Raw genomic sequence first — 24,785 nt, 5'->3', positions numbered from 1 at the left:
CATTAAATGGGATCTCATTCTATTATGACTGTAACTGTTAGCTGCTCCTGGCATTCTCTAATCCCTGCTCTCTTCTCTCTGTCCCCCCCACACACATCCCTTGTGGTGTGGGGGGTTTGAGTTGTCAGCACCTGCCTGGTCGTCGGTCAGCCAACGCTGGACCTGGTCGCGAGTCTCCCGGTCCTGTCCTACATCTATAAAGTTGAATAATGGATTTTGGTGTTTTAAAAACCCATCGACACTATATGACTATGTTTAGCCTGTGTTCTGCTCCTCTCTCCCACCAACCGTCTCTGGAGGAGGGGATCCCTCTCTGAATTGCTCCTCCCAAGGTTTCTTCCTTTTTTTTTTTCTCCTGTTGAGTTTTTTGGGAGTTTTTCCTTGTCTTCCTTGAGGGTTTAGGTTGGTTGAGGGGCAGTTCTATGGGCATATGTGAAGCCCTCTGTGACATGCTTGCGTGTAAAAAGGGCTATACAAATACATTTGATTTGATTTGAAATGCACACGGACGTTTATGGGGTTTTCTCTGCATCGCGGAGCAGACTGGGATGTGACGACGGGAGCCCCACACTGTTCGTCAGCGATCCAGGCGCTCGGAGGGGGTTCTCTCCCTGGCATGTGCTCGGTTGTCGGGCCCACATGTGTGTATCCCGGGTTTGCTTAGATGGAATACAACACTTCTATCTGTCTGACTGACTGGCGCTCCATAAATCTGTTGCCGTTTGAAAGTCAGTGGGCTGTGCATTTGGGGGTGTTTGTGTGTGTGTGTGTGTGTTTGCGTCTGTTTGCCTACCCTGTGTATGTGCTGAAGTTGTTAAAATGCTGATGTCAGTAAGAAGCTTCTGAAGCATTAAGCCATAATGGGCTGCTGGAAGCATGAAACAGACCACGGAGTGTTTGATGTTCTCCAGTGGAAGAGGAGAGGAGAAAAGTAGGAGGAGAGGAGAAGAGAAGAGGAGGGATTGGACTATCTATGTATCTATCTATCTATCTATCAGGGAAGAGAGAGGATAGGAAAAGAAGGAAGAATTTGAGAGAAGGGAGATGTTTCGAGGGGAAATTGGTAAGAGGAAAGGCGAGGAGAGTTTCGGTGAGGAGAAAAGTAGAGTTGCAGCACAGCTGTAAATTGCCATTCTCAGAGATTAAATGGACGGGTGGGTGGAATTTTACATCAAGTTAATAAGAATTCAACATCACTGCTTACCAGAGGCATCTGTGTTCTGTGTCTGTCTGTTCATCTCCAAGCCTACTATCTGCCCTCTGGTGGTGTATAACTCCTTCTCACATGTGAGAGTGCAGGTGTACACACATGCACACACACACCTCTATGGACTTACGTATGGGATTCCGGTACAGCGGTCTTAATAGAAAGAGCGAGAGAAATGTAGAAAAGAATGTGTGTGTGTGTGTCCCTCTCGAGCACTTCAACATGCTTCTGTGTGTTTGTGCATGCTTGGGTGTGCACAGTAGCAGGAGGCCTGTTTGTATGAAATATAGGAGGATTTACACCAGAGCAAATGGCACCTTTAGCAGGTCCACACACAGTACATACACACACGCACACAAATGCAGTTGACTCACAAAATCACACACAGACGCATGCAATCCCCACTGTTCCTCAGGGGACAGGAGGCAACACTAGCCAAGGTGACCTTTCGTCCCCCACTGGCAGGCCTGTTTGATGGATCTGTGTAAGGTGACAGGGCAGGCCCCAGGGCCCAGGGTCCACGTCTGACTGGTGCTGAGAGACCAGGGGGTAGCAAAGGCCACTTTATGCTGGAAGAGAAAACGATGAAACAGTCTTAAGGCAGTAAAACACTTTTTCAGCCTCAGCCTCACATTTGTAATCCTGCACACAATGAGGCTCCAGCTCCATAAGAACTGTCCCCCAACGTTTATGAAAACATGTGATAGCAGGATACATGTTCCAGGAAGTGTAAAACAGATTACAGTAAAAGACCAAATAAAAAGTGATTTTTTTCTTTCTTTCAGACTTGTTAAACCACACTAGTCCCACCAAGGGAAACATATCCTAGACAGGAACTGAGTGACGAGCAGGAGAGAGAGAGGGAGTGGGAAAGTACAGTCCTTTACAGAATAAAACGTATATCATAATATAGAATGAAGGAATGTGACGGAGGAAAATACACAAAAGAGGTGTTGGAACTTGCCAGTCACATGGAGTGCTTTTGAGCAGCCCTGACAGACAAGCTGAAGGAGCACACCCTAGACACCTGAAGCATCAATTAAGTCTAGAGGAGCAGAGCACAAGAGGACACACACTTCTAACCAGGGCTCTCTGTGCCTTGTTTGATTCGATTGGTATTGTTCCCCCGGCCATTGGCCAACTGCAAAAGAATATTTAAAAGGCGGTGGCTGTGTCTGAGAGAGAGAGAGAGAGAGAGAGAGAGAGAGAGAGAGAGAGAGAGAGAGAGAGAGAGAGAGAGAGAGAGAGAGAGAGAGAGAGAGAGAGAGAGAGAGAGAGAGTGAGAGAAAGAGAGAGAGAGGGAGTGGAAGAACAGTGAAGAAGGGAGCCACGACTATTTCGCACACACACACTCTCTTTTCTCTCTATTTCTTTCCCACTCTCTTTTCCCACTCACTGCCACATACAACTCTCTCTCTCTCTCTTTCTCTCTTTCTTTCTTTCTCTCTCTCACACACACACACATTACATTAATTAGGCCTCCTCAGACAACCAGAAGAGCGTGCATGTGTAGTTCTGTTTGCACAAAAGCAGGTGTGTGTGTATGTTTGGAATGCAGTAGTATGTCTACTTGAGTAGACAATTTCAGCATTTTCCAGGAACATACTAATTTAACAAAGTCGTTTTGACACATTCAAATCGTCTCCCAGCCAACAACACCTGCTAGTAAAAGAGGGTTACAGTCATTAAGTCCACCTAACATCTGGATCTGGTTTCATGTCCAGCATGTCACTCAAAGCAGCTTTGTGTCCAAGTAATGTACTCATTGGCAGACCTTTTTATCCAAAGCAATATTCAGTGCAGGAATTTGACCCTGCAACCTCATGATTTGGAGTCAAATGCCACTGAGCTTAACCCATCCCCCTCTCTATAATCTATATCCTCTTCCTGAAGACAGCAACAGCACGGGTACAGCCAGGAAATAGTAACCAGGCAATCAAACACAAGAACATTGTGGTCCATTACCTTGTGTTGATAAACTACAATATTTGTAAAGTGGATCTAAGCAAGCTGCTTATTGGCTTTGCTTTCTCTCAACACCGTCACAGTCTGCTCCTTCTGCTCTCCCCATATCTTGAAATGTAATGAAAGAGGAGAGATTGTTCCTCTTTCCTCCTCTCTTAACAGCTACAGTACTTACACCCCAGGAGCTGTTTGGATCCCACTCTGCTGTGGAATTAGTTTAGAGATCTCCAAACCCCACGGTTGCCTTTAAAAGATGAAATAGTCCGTAGAGAAATGACCTTATCTTGGGCTGGGCATGCTATGAATGCAATTTAAAACTTTCGGGGGCTTTTTGAGATGTTTACGTAGCAGTTATCTGTATGGTATGGAGTTTGCACATTGCTCTGCATCATCAGCAAAACAAGCCGTTTAGTTTAGTTTGGTTGGGAGAGTTTTCTTCCGGTCTGTGTCTTTCTACAGTCTTCTAATTCCTTTTGGTGGAGGTCTGGGAGAGAGAGGGAAGGAGGGGGAGATAAACAGAGGTCAGGAAGGGTGGTGTTGCGCCCCTCTCAGAAGTGCTAAAAGGGTGCTGTCCTCTCCTCCTCCCCTCACTCCCAGACTTCCAGCTTATTCAGCTTCCCTTCCTCCCACTCTGGTTGAATGGAGTGCATCTTAGTGGTTCTGTCTCTCCATGTCTCTCCCTTATCTGCCCTCTCACTCTCACTATTTTCATCTCCTGTTCCTCCCCTGCAGAGTCCTGGCTTATAAATATTTTAAATCGCTAAAGCGAACCCCTTCAACTCCAGCTTCGTATGTGTAGGATGTTGTGTGTGTGTGTGTGTGTGTGTAAGCAACATTGTGTTCAGTGTTTGGTCTGGATGGTAAGGTATCATGCTTTTGTTCATGTATCTGTGTGAGCGTGTATGTGTGTATGCGTGTGCTTGTGTGTGTGTGTGTGTGTGTGTGTATGTGTGTGCTTGTTGGTGTGTGTGTGTGTGCCCTTCTCCTCCCTAGTGTTTTTTTAATCTAATTTCTGGCTCTGCAGAATAATTGTCTTGTGTGCAAATGTGAGTGTGAAAGGCTGTGTGTGTGATTGTGTGTGTGTGTCTGTGTGGATGTTTGGTCCTGGCTCTTACTAAAAGTCTGTTCTTGTAAATCTTTCATGTTCTCAACGAATCCTTCTGAGATTGACACAGAGAGAAGGATAGAGAGATAGAGTGTGCGATAGAGTGTGAGAGAGAGAGAGCAATGCATGAAAATTGAGATGGATGAGGCCCTTGTGTACTGTATGGATGGGATACTAAGCATTTCCTTTCTTTCTCTCTTTTTCCATTTCAGTCATTTATCATATTTTTTCATCCTTATTTCTTCTTTTGTTTCTGGATCAGTTCCCTTCTCATAATCTCCCTTTTTTCACTATCCTCTTCTTTCCACCGCTCTCCTCTCTTTAGATTAATGAACTCCTATCTGCTGTGTCTGTGTGTGTCTGTGTGTATTTGCCTGTGCTTGTGTGTGAGTGATGATACACAAACACACCTTCTTAGTTCTTAGTTCTTAGTTGTTATTCTTAGCTTAGGTTATTCTCAGTTGTTAGGTGAATTATTCAGTATGCAATTGATCCGTTTTTTACTTACATTTTACACATTGTTGATGCATATGAACTCATAATTGGTTAGGACCTATTCATTAAATGTTTAGCTTCTTTATTGGAGGTTTAGATAGGCTGCTAGGGATGTCAAGAGGAGCAGGTCCAACCTGCCTACCTGTTCCTGTACTCGATACAAGTGGCAACTGAAGTTGAAGTTGAAGTTGATCTTGATTGGTGTTTCTGTGAGTGGGTGTGTTTGCTTGGGAGTGTGTTTGTGTGTGTGTGTGTGTGTGTGCGCGTGTGTAAATCTCCTTCAGCTGTAAAGCTGAGCAGTCCTTGTCCTGGGCCCAGCCTCCCAGCAGCAGCATCCCAGGCCCCGAGGCATCACTCACACAAATTAAATCACAAATCCAGAGGCGCTGCCTGCCTGCCTGCCTACCTACCAGCCTGCCTGTCTGACTGCCTGTCTGCTTATTTGCCTACCTGCCTACCTGCCTGTGTGACTGGCATTGAGCTTAGACTGGGCCCTTTAGTCACACCTCACATTCTCCCTCTCTTTTTCAGGCTCTTTATCTCCAGAGAGGTTTTAGGGAGACTTGACTGTCATACTGCACACACCAACATAGTCTGACACTTACACTTACTGTATTGCAGCTGTGTCACAGCTGTTCTGTAAACATACATAGTCCTTTGACTCCGAGACCCGCTGTTTGAACCTCTGTCATTCAGTCTAGGTCACGCCTTGCTTCGACCTCTGTACCGACTGCACACAAGTCCACCCAGCTGACTGATGCATGCGATGTGTGTGTATTTTTGAACCTTTGGAAGAGTATGTATTTGTAAAACCTTGTGTTTGTGTGTGCAGACCCTGCATCGTTAAAGTGAAATCAGTCTCAAACTAGTTCCCCAACACATTTCCCCCCTCTATCACTTATTCTAGATTGATTATTATCTTTCATGCACTGGCAGGCCAATCAAATTTCAAACTTTTAGACAAGAGTTATAGACAAGAATAGAGGCTGGCTGGCACTGCAACCACAACCATGTTTCTGTCGGAGTTGGCATTCGGTACAGAGGTACGTGTGCCTATTGGGTGCCAAGGTAGTTTGGGCATGGCAGGCATGGCAGGCAGGGTTGTTGACAAATTTAGGGGATGGGAATTCAAATCCTGTGTGACCTTGTGTGTGATATCTGAGCCGCCTCGACAAGACAGTTGTCCTCCGGAGAAAGTGTGCGTTTGTGTCTGTATGGGCATTTGTGTAAATGTTTTGGTGGGTTTGTTTATGCGTGTAATGTAATTATCATCCCCTAGTGCTCGGAAGGTCTGCCATGAAACCGTTTTTTTAGTGCAAGAAATGAAGCCAAGCTAGCTGACCTTTCTAGTAAGAAATTGGGCTAGCTGACTAGCATACAGTAATGAACTGAACATTTGACTGTATATAGTAAGTATGCCTTTTTCCTTTGTCCCTCTCACCATCTCTCTCTGCCTATCTCTCACTCCCACTCCTTATTATCTATCTTTTTATCATATTGCCCTGCTTTTTCTAGAAGCCTCTCCTCCCTCTAAACAGACAGGGAGGGTTATTGTATTGGACTGCCCTCACAGCGGTGGCTGTTAGCAGATAGCCTAGGCAGCAGATGATCACACTGACCAGCCCACCTCACATGTTAATACACCATCACACAGCTATAAATACACACGGCCTCCGCTATGCCACGTACCTGTCCATCATTCATCTATTATTATTTAATATCCCACTTTTTACCTTCTTGTCTGTCTGTCTGTCTGTCTGTCTGTCTGTCTGTCTGCCTGTCTGCCTGACAGTCAGCCTACCTTCACAAAGAAAGCCCAGAGGACTCGTACAGACATCGTAGCCAAATGGTGTCTTGGGGGGCAGGTCCTGCTCTCCAAGGTGTTAAACAGTCATGGATCTTCATAATGACGATGATAAACTGTCATAATGGCCAATTGAATCCATGCAACCCCACAGTGTATGTAATATCACCAACTCAAGTGTAGGTGATGACACAATAACATGCAAACATAAACATGTTTAGTAACCAGGCCTGGTTGAAACACGTTGACGTTTCAACCAGGAAGTTCCAGTGTTGTAAAAGTGCTGCCAGGTTCCGTTCTGTTTTCTTCAGATAGTTCTAAGAAGGAATTGGACCAGTAAGTGGAGGAAATTGTCAGGACTCTCTCACGTTCTGAGAGTACGTTTTGTGTTTACACAGGAATTAGATGCTCGCTTGTCCCTGGGAAAGTCACTCTGCTAATCGTCTCCACTCAGCTCTGCTCCCCTGCAGACGAACACCGCCCCCACCACTCCCCTGAACACGCACACGGACTAACACACACACACAGATTCTCTCTCACACATACACACACACACTCAGGCTAGTTTATTGCGGGAGAACACAAACAGTACAGTCAGATGGCGAAGTTCCTTTGTTTGTGTTTATGATGCCAGAGCGATCCTGTGTTCCTAGGATGTAATGAGGTTTTAATTAGTAAATCCCTTGATCGGGACAGGAAACACAAGAGACTCAGGGAGTCTGTGTTTTTCTGTCTGGGTTATTGGTGACGCTGGACTCTGTGTGTGAGTTTGTGTGCGAAAAAATATCCAGTATCCGTTCTACTAAGAATGCTTTAAACTCGATTGTGAATATTTCTGTCTTCTTTATTGGAGTGTTGGGAGGATTGGAGTGTTCTGTTGTTCCAGATGCATGTGCTCATCGTAAAAGGCCCTGTAACATCACTTTATCTGTCTGTCTGCACCTTTAATGAGGCTCTCAATGAGCTGGAACACAGTGTCACCACACTCCTGGATCTTAATCAGCGTTATCTCTGTCTGTCACAAGCACTTGCATTTGCACTAGCGTTGAACGACGAGGGTAAATAAATAAGGTCGTTTTTTTATTGTTACTGGCAGAAATGGCCACTCATGAGAGTTTGAGTTTGTCGAAGACCAGTTCACACGGAGTCATGTGGTAAAGATGGCGCCCGCAGTGTTGTGCAATGGATAGAAGTGCACCTGTTAAAGAACGCCTGCCATAAGTGTCGAATCACCCATGCGGATGAATAGAGATGTTTCGAGTTAGTTTGTTATTACAGCCACTCTACCCTGAACACTCCCTATTTAGTCTGATCTCCGAAGCTGAGCATGGTCAGGCCTGGTTAGAATATGGATGGTAAAACATGGTCAACTGAGACCCCAGGAGACCTCGACCTTCGACCTGGACACGGTGTAGGTGGTCACTGTAGGTCACAGCGCTGTCCCGGACAATTGTACAATGCGGTATACATCTCTGCAGGATCTTCCGTCGCGATTTGCTATGCCAGTGTATGTTACATCAGCGTTCGCAGTCAGAGTTGTTCCGCCGAGGCGATGAGAAAGCAGCCTGGAGAGTCCGAGTTTTGGAAACGAGTCTGGACATGTAGCTTGGCTGTCTATGAAAGCACCTCACATTCTCCAGAACTTAGCAACAAGGAGACACTCAAGCGCACCTTTCGCCTATGTCTTTCCGTCAGACACCCGGGTGTTTGTGTATCCTGTCTGTCGGATCAAATCCCTCATGTCAGAGAGGGAACTTCATGTGAGGCGTGTGTGTGAAGTTCCTGGCCTGGTGTCTGGGCTGCAGATCCTACGGTGCAGGGATGGGCTCCCACACAGCAGAATTCCCCCTTGAGAGATCAAATGAACACATGACCTGACATGCTATCCTTGGCAGGCCTCTGTTCCAGCTGACAGATTAGGAATTAATGAAGAGTTTTCTGCCGTCCACAGCCGTGGTGGGGGCGGAGGAAGCCTGTCGAGTCTCACAATGGAGGGCTTTGTGATTGGCTGTGATTCCGGGCGGGGAGGAGTGCGATGACGTCAGAGGAATAGTGTACTGGCTACTCGACTCTTTGATCACAGTCCCTCAGCACCGCCCCCCCCCCCCTTTTACCTCCCCGCCCCCACCCCCTTGCGCGCGCACACACACTCACACACACACACACACACAGAGCAGGAAGAAGATGCTGATTAGATTAGAGATCATGAAGGTGTGTGATAATGCTGAAGAGGAGGATGAGGGCAGAGCCCATATTAAAAGGACTGATTTTGGTCATGATGATGGTGATGTAGCTGAGGATGGTGATGTAGCTGAGGATGGTGATGTAGCTGAGGATGGTGATGTAGCTGAGGATGGTGATGTAGCTGAGGATGGTGATGTAGCTGAGGATGGTGATGTAGCTGAGGATGGTGTGGGTGGAAATCTTCGATGCTGTGCTAGCAGTGTGAGTGGCTACAGCTGACACAAGCAGGCAGCCATGCTGTCGTCTCCCCCGTAGATCGAATACAGGAGAGGGACTGTTAAGCAGTGACCTGAGTTCCTCTCGCTCTCTCAGTATCTCTCTCTCTCTCTCTGTCTTTATCTCTCTCTCTGAATGTGTGTGTGAGGGGATAACCATCTAGCCTTTTAGAGAGGCCAGCTCTAATGAGTGTTTTCAGGATGAGAAGGACAGCGTAGAATGCTATCTTTGTCCCCTTCACACTGTTGTGCTTGGGCATTCCTCGGAAGGGGGAGATATCCCGAGTAATATTTTGACAGCTTGAAGATAAGGCTGTCTAAATTGTAATATGGAGACTGGCTGAGAGGGGAGTGTTTTTTCAATGTACGTTATTGAGTTGACGATGGACCTCTCTTGAAATCCTCTGAGACTGAATATTCATGATGTTGATGTCAGATGCAGCTGACTATCATGTAATATGTATACATTAACTGTAAATGCATCCTTTAATAAGCGGCCCATCCGTCAAATGTTAGCCATATGCAGATGGAGAACGTGGTAATATACTGTGTAAGAAAGCTGTTTCAGACAAATTTCAGAGGTATATCATTTTTTTTAGTAGGTCGGCTAGGATCAAAATATCTATCTCAAGGCAACATATTGTATATCCAGGCTATCTCTCTGTCGGTTGGCTTAAAAATGCCCTGTTGTGAAAGATCTGCCTGCCGTTGAGCCTACAGCTAGCAAGAGGGTACACAGGGGAGTGCTACAGAAAGGCTTAAAGTATGTGAAGAAAAAGAAAACAAGACAGAGAGACAAAGAGACAACGACATACGGTATATCACTGCAAGAGAGACAGACATGTGGTGTTTGGTCAAGCCTGTGAAGAGACACACCCATATGAAAGGGGAAGAGGAGAAAAGGGAATACACTGGATCCAGACAGAAGAGTCACACCAAAATATCTGGGTTTCATATTTACAAGTGAATTCACGGGTACTGAAAGAGGAAGTGACAGGCAGTGACATTTGAAGAAGCGCCGAATAGTTTAAATGGAGTGATTGAGATGGGAAGAAAAGGCCAGGAAGCGACGCAGGAGGGAAGTTGTGCAGCCGCGTTCAGAAAGAGTAGAGCTTTATTTATTTGATTCCCTGAGAGAGAGGTCTGTGGGAAACCGCCGCAGTACTGACATGAAAGGGGTATTTAGCAGCAGCAGGGCCAGAGAAAGGCTGGAACATTCCGCTACACATCTTATGCATTTACCTGTCAGAGGTTCTGAATAAACCTGGTCTCATGTGGGCTACATGCCAAGTGTTTTAACTGGGGAGAAGCCATGTACAGTTTGTTTTGTATGAAGGTATCTCTCTTTCTTCCTGCTAATGGAAAGATCTCATCGCAGTCAATCCCACCATGGATTTAAAAAACTATTTTGGCTCACTCTTTGAACCTACTGAAATGATGGGCAATTTGAGACATTGTGACCGCGGTGGTGCTGTGTAGAACTTATCTGTGAATGTTTCCAGTTCCATGTTTGAATGAGTGGAAATGTGTGCCTTTCTCTATGTCAACAAATTATTGTCCAATGTCTAAGGGTTTCTTGATTTATGTTGAACAAAGCTCAAGATGTCCACTGTAGTCCTCCAGTGACTGCAGACAGACATGGTGCAGAATGATTTGCTGCAGTCACAGATGATCTCCGTGTGAAGAATGCTAGGATTGTGACTGGGCCAAAAGTAAATCCTCACACTGTACATAATCTGCACTGTCCGTGTCTGCAACAAGGAAAATAATAACATTTTGTATCATATATCATTTAAAGTTTTGAGATTTTTCCATTTCCAAGGGTCACTTTGGAGGCAATGGAGTGTTTCCTTAACTCTGGTGCTGACAGACATTGAGATCCTTTGACCAATCGTATTGTGGACTTGGTTTTGGGGTCATTCTGAATGTGTGAAAGCACGGTTGGTTCCTCCAGCCTGCCTGGTTTTTCGGTTCTGGCTGGTTCGATAGTTCAACTCATGGATTGAACTGACCTGTTTCTCTGGGCAACCATTCCCAGCTGAATCATTTGAGTAGAGCCAGGAAGTCCAGGAAGCTACATGTGTCAGGAAGACACTGCGGACCTTTGAACAGGAATTAGTTGCGCTGGTAGGGTTTTTGGTTCTGGTCCTTCTCAGTTTTGGTTCAGCTTCTATTGAGACAATAGAGGAGCATTGATATCAATCCTTGGCTGAGACCAACCAATTGCAACCCAAGAAGAAACCCAAGTACCCCGTCAGGAAGCCTTGAAATGACGTACCCTCGCTGAGGCACGACCGAGTGTTTAGCCGCAGACACTCATCATGTGATCATGATTCAGCAGGCTGCATCCATCACACCATATCATCTCGTTTCCTCATTTCAGACCATGAAAGTTCAGATGACTCAGACTCTCAGAATCCCCCGTCTTTCACTTCCACCAGAAGGATGGCTGGTAGTTCCACTGCCATTATTTTACTGGTAAATACCCTGGCTGTTCCGTCTGAGCAAGATAATGACATCATCGGCCTGTGGCCTACATCGAACAAAGGGAGTGGTGGCCTGGTTTCTGGAGGGAGCTGGCTAACTGCTATGACGCAGGGGGTCGGATTCTGGGGGCGTTTCATTGCGGTTTGGTTCGGGAAGATTGTGATGGTCAAGGGAAACGAGAGGCCACATTCTTCATCATCACTTTTCCAGTCTTTTTAAAGATTTGATGTCTCCGTTTTCCCCTCCACTGTGCATTTTGATCTTCTTGCCTCCCTCTCTTCCTCCATCCTTCTCTCTCTGATCCATGGATTCTGTCAGAGAAAGTCTGACCCGCCAGTCTGTCTCTGTGTGTCTGTCTGCTTGTCTGTCTGCCTGCCTGCCTTTCTGTCTGTATGTGTGTTGTCTGCTTGTCTGCCCGCCTGTCCATGCATCTATCCATCTGTCAGACTGTCTGTCTGTCTGTGGAACTGTCTGCCCGTTTATCAGTCTGTCCGTTTCAGCTGTCTGTCTGGAGGCATGTCTCAGTCACGGCATAACACCAGTCAGCATGTACCAACCCGCTGTGAATATTAGACCACACAGAGTGTCGACATAACATGTCTTCTCAATGCTATCAAAAGGACTTAACGCTGTCACACTCTGCTCTCATCACACCCTCGGCTCCAAAACACTGATCCCGTTCACTCAAAGGGAGTTAGGAGGGCAGCGCTTTTTCATTGATCTCGTGTACAACCTCTTTCTTACAGTTAAACTGATCGATTCATGCGTAAGATATCCAGCCTTTGGAGCCTGGCTAGCTGTAATCCTTCAATCTAAATTGCTCATCAGAGAACTGTGTGTGAAGTTTTCTTTGGGATTAAGAGAAGGCACTTTAAGTGAACCTACAATAGGCCTATTTGTTTTCTTAATTCTTTTAGAATTTGATCTAATTGAATATAGTAAATCCACATACAGCATGACAGGATGAGATTCAGCATGAGCCACAGCCATTCATTGATTATAAATGCCGACAATCGGCGTAAAAAGACATGATGATGATTCCCCGCAAGGTTGTTATCTGGCCCTACCCAAAAATACCGCTGCCAGAGCGAGCGAGAAGGACCTATGTCTCTCTCTCTCTCTCTCTCTCTCTCTCTCTCTATCTCTCTCTCTCTCTCTCTTCTCTCTCTCTCTCTCTCTCTCTCTCTCTCTCTCTCTCTCTCTCTCTCTCTCTCTCTCTGTCTCTCTGTGTCTCCATCTATTTTTTCCCCTCTCCCTCTCCCCCTCTCTCTCTCTGTCTTCCTCTCAAACACTCTCTCTTTCTTGCCCCCGCTTGCCTCTCTCTTTCTCTCTCTCTTTAGTAGCGATTCCTTGGCTAGAGGCCCAGGAAAGACAGAAGAAGCCACGCAGGGAGATGGAGGAGTGCGAGGTGTGTAGAGGAGAGAATGACGAGAGACATGGAAGCCCTTTTGAGCCTTGGTCGGCAACGGTCTCAGGCATCTACCTATGGGCCAACGTGTCTGGAACTGGTGATGAGTAACAGGTCACAATCACCTGATTAGTAATGGTCACAGGTGGGATGGAAAGATATGTTTAGGTTTTACAGGGCCTTTTTTTCTGTCTCTCATTCATCCTCGTTCATACCAGTTGGGGGGATGAAGAGAGGCAAGTCAGTAGGCAGCATGCTGGGAAGGTCGAAGGTCCTGACAGGAAACAACTGTGCGTTCACCCGTGCTGGCAATTACCCAGCCTCCAACCTACCCTTCTCTCTCTTTCTCTCTCTCCCTCTGTCTCTCCCTCTTGCTCCATCTTCCTCTCTCTCCACTTCTCTCCATCCCTCTCTCTCTCTCTCTCTCTCTCTCTCTCTCTCTCTCTCTCTCTCTCTCTCTCTCTCTCTCTCTCTCTCTCTCTCTCTCTCTCTCTCTCTCTCTGTCACTTTAGATCTCCTACCTCTAACAATAGTAACTATAACTACACCCCAGCCAGTCCCTTGACTTTCCTGTCTCCCTGTCCCCCTGTATCAATGTCTCCCTCGCCTCTCACCCACCTTCTTTATCCTGTGTGAAGATGCAACTCCATTAGCAGGCTGTCTGTGGCGGGCCCTGGCTCCCTCCTTCCTCCACCACTCTGTCAGACTCCAGTGTGTCAGCTCATTTGGCTCTGCCCTTCACTGGGATGTGTGCGCCTGCGTGTGTTTGTGTGTGTTGTGTTTATTTGTGTCTTGCTATACAGTTTTCTCCCTCTCCCCGGGTCTCGATTGTAATGCCTGTCAAAGAGGTCAGATCTCTGAGAACGCTTTCAGTGACAATGTGCTCTTTCCGAACGCTGTGACTCACACACACACACACAGAAATGAGGTCAGCACAGCTTGTTGTTGTCTCATGTTTTTCGTGACCTAAGACATGGTTTTTCTTTGTGGTCACAGACAAACACACACATGTCCAGACATGTGTGTTCCAAGATGCATTTATATAGGGCCTAACTAGGGCAGGATGTGTATGTGGTGCATTTGTTGTTGTGCTGACCAGTTTCAGTTTAGAGCAAGGCTGGGGACAGGTATATACCTGGTCTGGGCTCAATTCCATTTTTATTCATTCAAGTCAGAGTTGGAATAGACTGGAAAGTGAGCTAAGCCAATGAGATGTGGAATCTAACTCTGGGATTGGGACTGTCACTTTTTGCTCACACAGTCATTGGTTATTCATTGGGTGACTTTCGGGATCTGTGTGTGTGTCTTACTTTGTGTGTTTAAATGTCTATGTATATGTGTGTTGAAGTGCCTTTTCGTGGTTGTGTATGTAAGGCTTGTTTGTAGGTAGGTGTGTGTGTGCACTCTGTTGGTGCACCACATGGCTGTATTTTCTTTGTGTGTGTCTTGTGTGTCTTTCAACTCCAGGTCTGGCATAAAATGCAGCCTGGTCGGTTTTTGAGGGCTAACTAAATTACCAATTTGTTACCTGTTGTAATCTATCATACACTATAATTATCTTTCCTTGTCATCTGCCTGCCAGTCTGCCTGATTTTCTGCTTGCCTGTCACTACACCTGCCAGGCTGCCTCACTGCCTGATTGCCTGACTGCCTACCTGCCTCTCTGCCTCCCTGCCTCTCTGCCTGCGTACCTCTCTGCGAACCTGCCTTCCTGCCTGCCTGCCTGCCTCCCTGTCTGCCTGCCTGTTTGTATTTTTGTTACATGCCTATCTGTCGGTCTGCCTTCCTGTTGCATCCTTTATCTGGGGGTGGACTTATCCCCCTCATCTTTAAGCAGTAAATGATAGCAAAATCAGAGAATGGAGGTTGCTGGTGAAGGCAGAGCCAAAGAGATTGATGAGATGGAAGGGGAGCGATGTGTGTGTTGTCCACCTGTGTGTTGCTAATCCCCAATGGGCCCAGCTGTGGCTGGGTCATATCTTCATTCTGCTCTGACGTCACCTGGACCAGCTGTGGCACACACACTCTCACACACACAGATCACTGGATTACAGCTCTAATCCCTCAAGTCCCACCACTGGCAGACACACACACACACATACAAAACACGTATTTTTACATAATATCAATCGGAGATTACCTGCTACAATCATCCAAGTGTGTCAGGGTGTCATTGAGTGTCAATGGATTGATAGATTACAGACAGATTGCCATCATGAGTTGTTGACAGGTGTCAGCATTGCCGGCCTTCATTTGAACGGGGCTCTGGGGCAAAGGCCGAGCGCCCACTGGTAACTGTGGGAAAGGGTTTTTTGTGTGTGTTTGATTTTCGTAAATCTCAATTTTCCTTCAAGGCTAGGGGTTAATGTGTTAATTAATTCAACTCCATTTATTTCTTCTTTAGTTTAATCCACTCAATCTCTCCCCCCGTCCTCTGCTTTTCTTTCTTTCTCGTCAGTATTTCTTTTAACCTCTTTCACTGTCTCACAGGAAGAAAATTGAATGTACATAAGTGCTCAAAATCTTTTGTCGCTTTTGTGTCCATATTGTGTACTTTATGAATAGCCCATATTTCTCAGTTTTTCTGAAGGGTTTGTCCTTAGACCTGGGCTTTTAGACCTGCTTCTGTCTCCCAGTTGCCTGTTCCATAGTACCCTTCCTCCCTGGCGAGCACTGATAAGTTCACCGTCTGAGAATAGCTCTCCTGAGTAGTAGCTCTGTTTGTCAGGGCAAGCAGGAAGTTGTCAGGGGCAACAGAGGGACGCAGTGGGGAGAGCACACACACTCAAATACACACGCAGATTCTGAGGCGATGGTTCATACCATTGGATAGAGCTTGTGTGTCATGTGGCCTGGAACAGGTTCTTTCAAGACCATGTTAGGAAGTTACAGAGTTAGGATAACTGGCAGATGTTACACTCCATCCCTGGTAAGCTGTTTTACTGTACCAGCCCGGTTCTTCTGTTTCTAAGTGGTGGAACAACAAAAGCTGGTGGAACCTGTGTCTCCCTGTGATTGGGCTGTATGTAATGTAGGACAATCTCACATTTTTTCACAATGCCGCACCTTTTGTAAAGACAAATAACACTAGCCCCATATGCATGTCCTCTGTGATGTTCTGGCATGAGCATTACAGTAAGTGTGTGTGCGTGTGTGTGGGGGGGTGTCTGGATGTGTGGGGGGGGTGTGGGTGTGTGTGGAAGTGGTGTGTGTGTGTCCTCCTCGCTAGAATAGGCCTCTTCCGATGGAGCTGTCCTGCAGTGATTACTCTAGTGTCCTCTGGTAATGAAATTGAGCGTGAGTGAATGGAGGGGCAATGTGCGTTTGTGTGTGTGTGTTTAGGGAGGTGGCAGGGTGGGTGGACTACACATTCTCTTACTCTCTCTCTGCCTTTCACTCTGCCTATCTCTTACCATCCCTCTGTATTGTTTCTTATTGTGTTTGGAAGAGGGAATCTGTTAACAACAAAGCATCAAAATGGGACAGAGCGTAAAGGTTTGCAGTGTGTCATCATTATGCGCATGATAGTGTGCCATCCCTGTTTGCACCCACTGACCCGCTATTATGCCATAACAATTGCATGTGTGTGTGTGTGTGTGTGTTGAGGTCTGTCTGCGGATCAGTGGGTGTGAGGGTGTGTGTAGAATCGCGTGTTCGCTTGTCCACTTAACTCAGACGCCCTTCAGATGGCAGCAAGCAAGATGATCTGGTGGGGATTGACTCACACAGACACACACACACACACACACACACTATTCTGGCAGAGGAGCAGGTATAAGTACAAAGATTTTAGCCAACAACAGGCCCCCCTCTTCCCCCCTCACACACACACAGGTCCATATCAGAGATGTGTGTCACCTTCCTATCAGGCTGATTCTCTACTAAAAGCTAACGGGAAAATCCCATCCAGTTGCTCTACTACTTCAAGTGCAGGACAGGATGCGGCCCTTGTGTGATATGCACACACGCACACACACACCAAAGAAAATGCACACATCTTCACCTAACGCCCATGGAGTCGGTCTTGATTTGAAGAGTTGTTCCACCACCACATTGAACAGCAAGCCAAATGTCTATCATGGAATGGATGCATTTAGCAGACCCTTGTATCCTAGACCACGTACAGCACAAAGGTAGAATTTGAACCTTTGACCTCTAGATCTCCAGTCAAATGCTCAAACCGCTGATCTATACCCGTCTACTCTCCCAGTCTGTCAGACGCACACACACATCATATACAGCTGCACACACACATCATATACAGCTGCACACACACATCATATACAGCTGCACACACACATCATATACAGCTGCACACACACATCATATACAGCTGCACACACACATCATATACAGCTGCACACACACATCATATACAGCTGCACACACACATCATATACAGCTGCACACACACATCATATACAGCTGCACACACACATCATATACAGCTGCACACACACATCATATACAGCTGCACACACACATCATATACAGCTGCACACACACATCATATACAGCTGCACACACACATCATATACAGCTGCACACACACATCATATACAGCTGCACACACACATCATATACAGCTGCACACACACATCATATACAGCTGCACACACACATCATATACAGCTGCACACACACATCATATACAGCTGCACACACACATCATATACAGCTGCACACACACATCATATACAGCTGCACACACACATCATATACAGCTGCACACACACATCATATACAGCTGCACACACACATCATATACAGCTGCACACACACATCATATACAGCTGCACACACACATCATATACAGCTGCACACACACATCATATACAGCTGCACACACACATCATATACAGCTGCACACACACATCATATACAGCTGCACACACACATCATATACAGCTGCACACACACATCATATACAGCTGCACACACACATCATATACAGCTGCACACACACATCATATACAGCTGCACACACACATCATATACAGCTGCACACACACATCATATACAGCTGCACACACACATCATATACAGCTGCACACACACATCATATACAGCTGCACACAGGCCATCTATCGCTTTGATGAACCAGAGGACTGCTTATCTCTCTGGGTTGTATCAAGAGGCTCTGAGCCCAGCAGGTGAGACACATGGTGTGTTCTGATGACCGGCTGAGATAGGATCTCCAATACTCTGGCCAATAACTTCACAGCTCGATGGGCACAGCACTCGATACGAAAAGCTCCCTCCAATTTAATTAGTTGACAATTTCCATCTGCTTTTGTTATTTCATTTGAAAGGCTACATTTGATTTTAGCAAACGTGATAAGGCCTTTCAAAGTGCAACCCCAGTGTTGCTTGATGTGTGTGGTAAATGTGTGAGGCTGGTCATGTAAATGGTATTCTCTAGTACAGGCCACACTGTGTATGGTTCAGCTCACCTTGGCAGGGTCGGACAAACATATTCACCGTGTGTGTAGTGCTGTATTGGTCCGTGGGTTCTAGGTTGAAAGACTAATTTGTCAAACTCTCCAAAAAGGGAGCGTGTAATTACACGCTGAATAGGGTTTCCATTGCCATACCATTCAGACTGGGTGTGTTTAGTAATGTGTGTATGATTATGTTGAATCTTCTCATGTGAAAAATTAAAGAAAACTGTCTTCCTTGCACCTTCTGATTGGCTGGTGGCCATAAACCGTGTAACCGTCTCTCACCAATCATGGCCGGCAGTCAAGCACTTTCTCATATCTGATTGGCTGTTTATCCTGTCAGTAAGGATGCAACAGACAGTAATGGGACGGACAGTGTACGCTTTGGTCCAGTTTCTACATTGCGTGAAGTTCGTATGGGTTTAACTTCATGTTTTTCTTGCACTGTATCCGACAACTTCTTTATTGTTTTACAGTGTCTGGTAGCTGACATGTGGTCACCTTGCACTGTGCCTGGTAAAGACAGACCCACCCGTGACTCCACCGAACTACAGTACTGTTAGAACTATGCACCCTCGATCCATGATCTTCTGCTGCACTTTCTGTCCGATCTGTACGTCGCCTTGGATAAAAGCATCTGTTGAAAGAATCACATGAAAAAGAGTAGCCTCTTGCTTTGTTGATATACGTGATGAAAAAACAATCCACTAGACAGTATCCAGGTGCATCTCATCTTACAATGACGGAATAAAACCATGTGCGAGGATGATGCTCAGATGTTGGTGCTAACCTCCTACCCCCCCCCCCCCCCCCCCTCCCTCTACCCTCCAGGGGAGCACCTGCGAGTCTGCCCCCAAGGCTACACCTGCTGCACCAGTGCGATGGAGGAGTCCCTGGCCAACCTGAGCCGCATAGAGACCGAGCACCTCATCAAGATCTCCGGACAGATCCAGCAGGCCATCATCAACGCCCACTACAAGGCCTTTGGCGGTGAGGGTGTGTTCTCTCCAGTGGAATGTGTGTTTAGGTTTGTCACAGTGTTGTATGTTTAGATACGTCAAATGTGGCAGGGCTGAGGGCGTGTGTAGAGTGTTGCATTGTAGTGTGTTTGTATATGTACAGTGTGGCAGTATGAGAGGCCGTATAGGCCTTAATTCATACTTGATCTCACATACACGCCATGACCTCACATATATACCATCATACTCTCACATATATACCATTATACTCTCACATATATACCATTATACTCTCACATATACACCATTATACTCTCACATACACGCCATGACCTCACATATATACCATTATACTCTCACATATATACCATTATACTCTCACGTATATACCATTATACTTTCACATATATACCATTATACTCTCACATATACACCATTATACTCTCACATATATACCATTATACTCTCACATATATACCATTATACTCTCACATATATACCATTATACTCTCACATATACACCATTATACTCTCACATATACACCATTATACTCTCACATATACATCATTATACTCTCACATATACACCATTATACTCTTGCACATAAACTGGCATACTCTCTTACACACACAAAAATACCGTCTTATATGCACCATCATACTAAAGTATGACAATATATGTAAGAGACAAATAGTATGTGTGAAACAGAATGTTACTATATGCAAGAGAATAACAGGATGTGTAAGAGAGAATACTTATCTATGTGAGAGAGAATACTTGTCTATGTGAGAGAGAATACTTGTCTATGTGAGAGAGAATACTTGTCTATGTGAGAGAGAATACTTGTCTATGTGAGAGAGAATACTTGTCTATGTGAGAGAGAATACTTGTCTATGTAAGAGAGAATACTTGTCTATGTGAGAGAGAATACTTGTCTATATGAGAGAGAATACTTGTCTATGTGAGAGAGTTTGATTGAAACGGAAGGCAGTTTGATTGAAAAGGAAGTAGTACTGAATTCTCAGTTCCTGATTGGCTTACACATGAAGAAGGATTTGGGGTAGATGTAGCTAACGCCCACCTTCCCTATCAAGACGAGACTGAGTGACATGACAAGATGGATTCATCAATAACATTTTGCATACTCCAAATCCTAAGGCGTCATTGTCAGAAATGTTGTATCAAGGACGACAGCCATACGCGGGGGCTGTTTCTAACGCTAACGTTGACAATGAAATGCGCCGGCTCTTCAGACCTGGATCAGGTGCATCAAGGAGCGGCAGCAGCACTCTGTCAGGAGCTCGTCTTAATGCCAGCCAAGTGATGGCGCAATCCCAATATCAAACTCCGCAGTATTTCGGTTAAGACTCCTGACAGAGTGCTGCTGCCGCTCCGTGATGCACCTGATCCAGGTCTGAAGAGCCGGCGCATTTCATCGTTAGCGTTAGAAATAGCCACTGTGGATGGCTGTCGTCTTTGATTCCAACATTTCTGACAACGATTCAAGCAAATCCACTAAAAAACTCAAATGTAGAATTCCATAGTTGTTTAGGAAGCTATACCGACCCCCACTACTTGAGTCACAAGTCCTAGATCAGTTTTTCAATTGATGAAACAAACTATCATTTAAATTAAAGCCAATGCCTGTGTGAATACCGTCCCGTGGCACTGGGGTTTTAACCGTTGACGTCTTTAATTAGCCGAGTGGTCTTTACACCTTTGGCTATTAACCTAAACTTCAATGCCACAAACTGAACTTGATGTCAATCTGTTCACAACATTTTCCAGTTGGGACTTTTAAGATCCTATTTGAGTGTAGGCCCCTATGCCCGATGAGTGCCCGCACCCATTCACTGCAACGAAAGCTTCATGGATCCGACTCGGAATCTGAGTTTAGAGACGCTTGACAAAAAAAATTGTTTGGCGTGTGGTGCGTTTTGGAATTGTTAATGTGATGTGTTCCCATCGTATTTAAGTTTACAAAGAAGAGGTTTGTTAATGTGACTGTATACATATCTCACTCGTACTGGCTAATCAGCTAACATGTTAAAGTAGCCTAGTATACATCCAAAGTCGCTGTCGTGAAACTAGCCTAATTTTCACAAAAGGCTTCGAGGTCAAATTAAAAACCTTTAAAAACGTCTACATTTAGCAAATATTATTGTGCACAAGTATTTTAGTATAGTTAATATGTAATTTAATTCCATAATTTCCCCAGGAATAACTGTAAAAACGTAATTCAGGAACGGGTCTGTCCTCCCTACAATAACGCCGCAGCATTTGGAGTATAAAATGTTAATAAAATGTTATTAATGAGTCCAATGGCTTCATTAAGCCGCCCACTCTCTGCCATCTTATCATGTCACTCAGTCTCGTCTTGATAGGGAAGGTGCGCGTTAGCTACATCTACCCCAAATCCTTCTTCATGTGTAAGCCAATCAGGAACTGAGAATTCAGTACTACTTCCTTTTCAATCAAACTGCCTTCCGTTTCAATCAAACTCTCTCACATAGACAAGTATTCTCTCTCATATAGACAAGTATTCTCTCTCACATAGACAAGTATTCTCTCTCACATAGACAAGTATTCTCTCTCACATAGACAAGTATTCTCTCTCACATAGACAAGTATTCTCTCTCACATACACAAGTATTCTCTCTCACATAGACAAGTATTCTCTCTCACATAGACAAGTATTCTCTCTCACATAGACAAGTATTCTCTCTCACATAGATAAGTATTCTCTCTTACACATCCTGTTATTCTCTTGCATATAGTAACATTCTGTTTCACACATACTATTTGTCTCTTACATATATTGTTATACTTTAGTATGATGGTGCATATAAGACGGTATTTTTGTGTGTGTAAGAGAGTATGCCAGTTTATGTGCAAGAGTATAATGGTGTATATGTGAGAGTATAATGGTGTATATGTGAGAGTATAATGGTGTATATGTGAGAGTATAATGGTGTATATGTGAGAGTATAATGGTGTATATGTGAGTGTATAATAGTGTATATGTGAGAGTATAATGGTATGTATGTGAGAGTATAATGGTATATATGTGAGAGTATAATGGTGTATATGTGAGAGAATAATGGTATATATGTGAAAGTATAATGGTATATATGTGAGGTCATGGCGTGTATGTGAGAGTATAATGGTGTATATGTGAGAGTATAATGGTATATATGTGAGAGTATAATGGTGTATATGTGAGAGTATAATGGTGTATATGTGAGAGTATAATAGTGTATATGTGAGAGTATAATGGTGTATATGTGAGAGTATAATAGTGTATATGTGAGAGTATAATAGTGTATATGTGAGAGTATAATAGTGTATATGTGAGAGTATAATAGTGTATATGTGAGAGTATAATGGTGTATATGTGAGAGTATAATAGTGTATATGTGAGAGTATAATGGTATATATGTGAGGTCATGGCGTGTATGTGAGAGTATAATGGTGTATATGTGAGAGTATAATGGTATATATGTGAGAGTATAATGGTATATATGTGAGAGTATGATGGTATATATGTGAGGTCATGGCGTGTATGTGAGACCAAGTATGAATTATGGCCTATACGGCCTCTCATATGGCAGGGGTGAGGGCGTGTGTAGAGTGTTGCATTGTAGTGTGTTTGTATATGTACAGTGTGGCAGGGGTGAGGGCGTGTGTAGAGTGTTGCATTGTAGTGTGTTTGTATATGTACAGTGTGGCAGGGGTGAGGGCGTGTGTAGAGTGTTGCATTGTAGTGTGTTTGTATATGTACAGTGTGGCAGGGCTGAGGGCGTGTGTAGAGTGTTGCATTGTAGTGTGTTTGTATATGTACAGTGTGGCAGGGGTGAGGGTGTGTGTAGAGTGTTGCATTGTAGTGTGTTTGTATATGTACAGTGTGGCAGGGGTGAGGGTGTGTGTAAGATGTTGCAGTGGTAAATCTTGGACTACCGCCACAGTCGATGATGCTCAGTGGGTAATTACTGTCTATATTTACTTGTTGCCTGTGTTTCTGTTTTGTTTGTGTTCTGTATGTGCATGTGTACTTTACAGTATATATTTATACTGTATGTGTGTGTTAGGCGTTAGAGAATTGACCTGTCACTGTGAGGAATGTTGCTGTGGAACCATAATGTCAGAGGACAGTTTATTTCAAGGGGAGTGTTTATGGTGACGCACACTGTAAGCAATGCTCGCTGGTGTTGATTTTGGTAGAGAGCACAGAACTGCTGTACTGTTTTTCCCTTCACCCACTCAAACACACACACACACACACACATACATCATAGACACAAGCGTACACACACATACACACACACACACACACACAATAAGTAGGACACACAAGAAGTACGTTTTATCTCAGTAGTATACTGCTCCCTCGTCATCGTTTCAGTCGTGAAAGCAGGATGCAAATAGGTTATTCATATTCTACAGTTAGAGTATTCCTTTCACATTATCAAAGATGGAGTCCTTTAAATGTTTTGGTTCATCCCAACTCTGGCTTCCTGCCACCACGGCTTTTATTACAGTCTGGATGGTGTGTGTGTGTGTTCTACTGTGAGGTAAAACCATGGGTCATCTGCTTTAGAGTAGACTGAGAGAGTAGACTGCAGTACATTACTGTAAAGCACCAGTGATCAGACCACTATTATGTCCAAGGGATTGTTTGTGCTTGATAATCTGTTCTAGTTACAGAATTAATCTGTCTCTGCAGTCGGTTCGTTCCCCCTGGCCAGTGTGTGAGAAGAGATCTGTCAGGCGGATCTGGGTTCTGCTAGTTAGCCTGACCTTTCGGGATCACACTGTTCAGAGGCTGACTGGTGTTTGTTTACCCTGGCTCTGTCTCCCACTCCCTCTACTGATCTTGCTCTCTCATTCTCCCAATGATCCTCCATCTCTTTCCCTCTCCTCTCGTTCTCTTTCTACTGCCCTCCTTCAATCTCTTTCTATGCACCTCTCGTTCTCTCTTTATCTGGAATTTTTTTCTGTCAGACACACACATACACACACACAAACACATTGCACAAGGAAAAGACTTATGAACACTGGATGTTAAATGTGTTTAAGTTAGTGATAGGAAATAGCTCAGTGTTGTGTCACAGAGGCCATACTGAAACAGAGAAAGGGACAGCCCTGCTCTGTTGTAGTAGGAACATACACACACACACACAAACAAACAGTTGTGTTCCCCTGGGGTGACTGGTAGTGAGTATGACAACAGCAGGTCATCTGGAGACTGTTGTCAGGTTATGCTCACAGTAAACTCACTGACATTTCTGCTAGCAGTTACTGTATGTAGCTAACTGGGCACCTGCTCAGCTCCATCCTCTCTCTCCCTCTCTCCACCTCTCTCCCTCTCTCTCTCTCTCTCTCTCTCTCTCTCTCTCTCTCTCTCTCTCTCTAGTGCACCTGTTTTGGTTGCCATATTAGAGTTGTACACCCATC

The 24,785-nt window shown here is 44.9% G+C and overlaps 1 protein-coding gene across 1 annotated transcript in view; it reads left to right on the top strand.

Annotated features, from left to right (window-relative positions):
• The window catches only part of LOC134036536 (glypican-1-like), a 37,644-nt gene that overhangs the window by 4,114 nt on the left and 8,745 nt on the right, over positions 1 to 24,785 (top strand). Inside the window, 1 exon segment of the mRNA XM_062481523.1 lies at positions 19,203 to 19,381. Coding sequence (XP_062337507.1) covers positions 19,203 to 19,381 — 179 coding nt within the window.

This window comes from Osmerus eperlanus, chromosome 16, assembly GCF_963692335.1.
Source record: "Osmerus eperlanus chromosome 16, fOsmEpe2.1, whole genome shotgun sequence".
Taxonomy (NCBI): domain Eukaryota; kingdom Metazoa; phylum Chordata; class Actinopteri; order Osmeriformes; family Osmeridae; genus Osmerus; species Osmerus eperlanus.
This window is presented reverse-complemented; position numbering and strand designations above follow the sequence as displayed.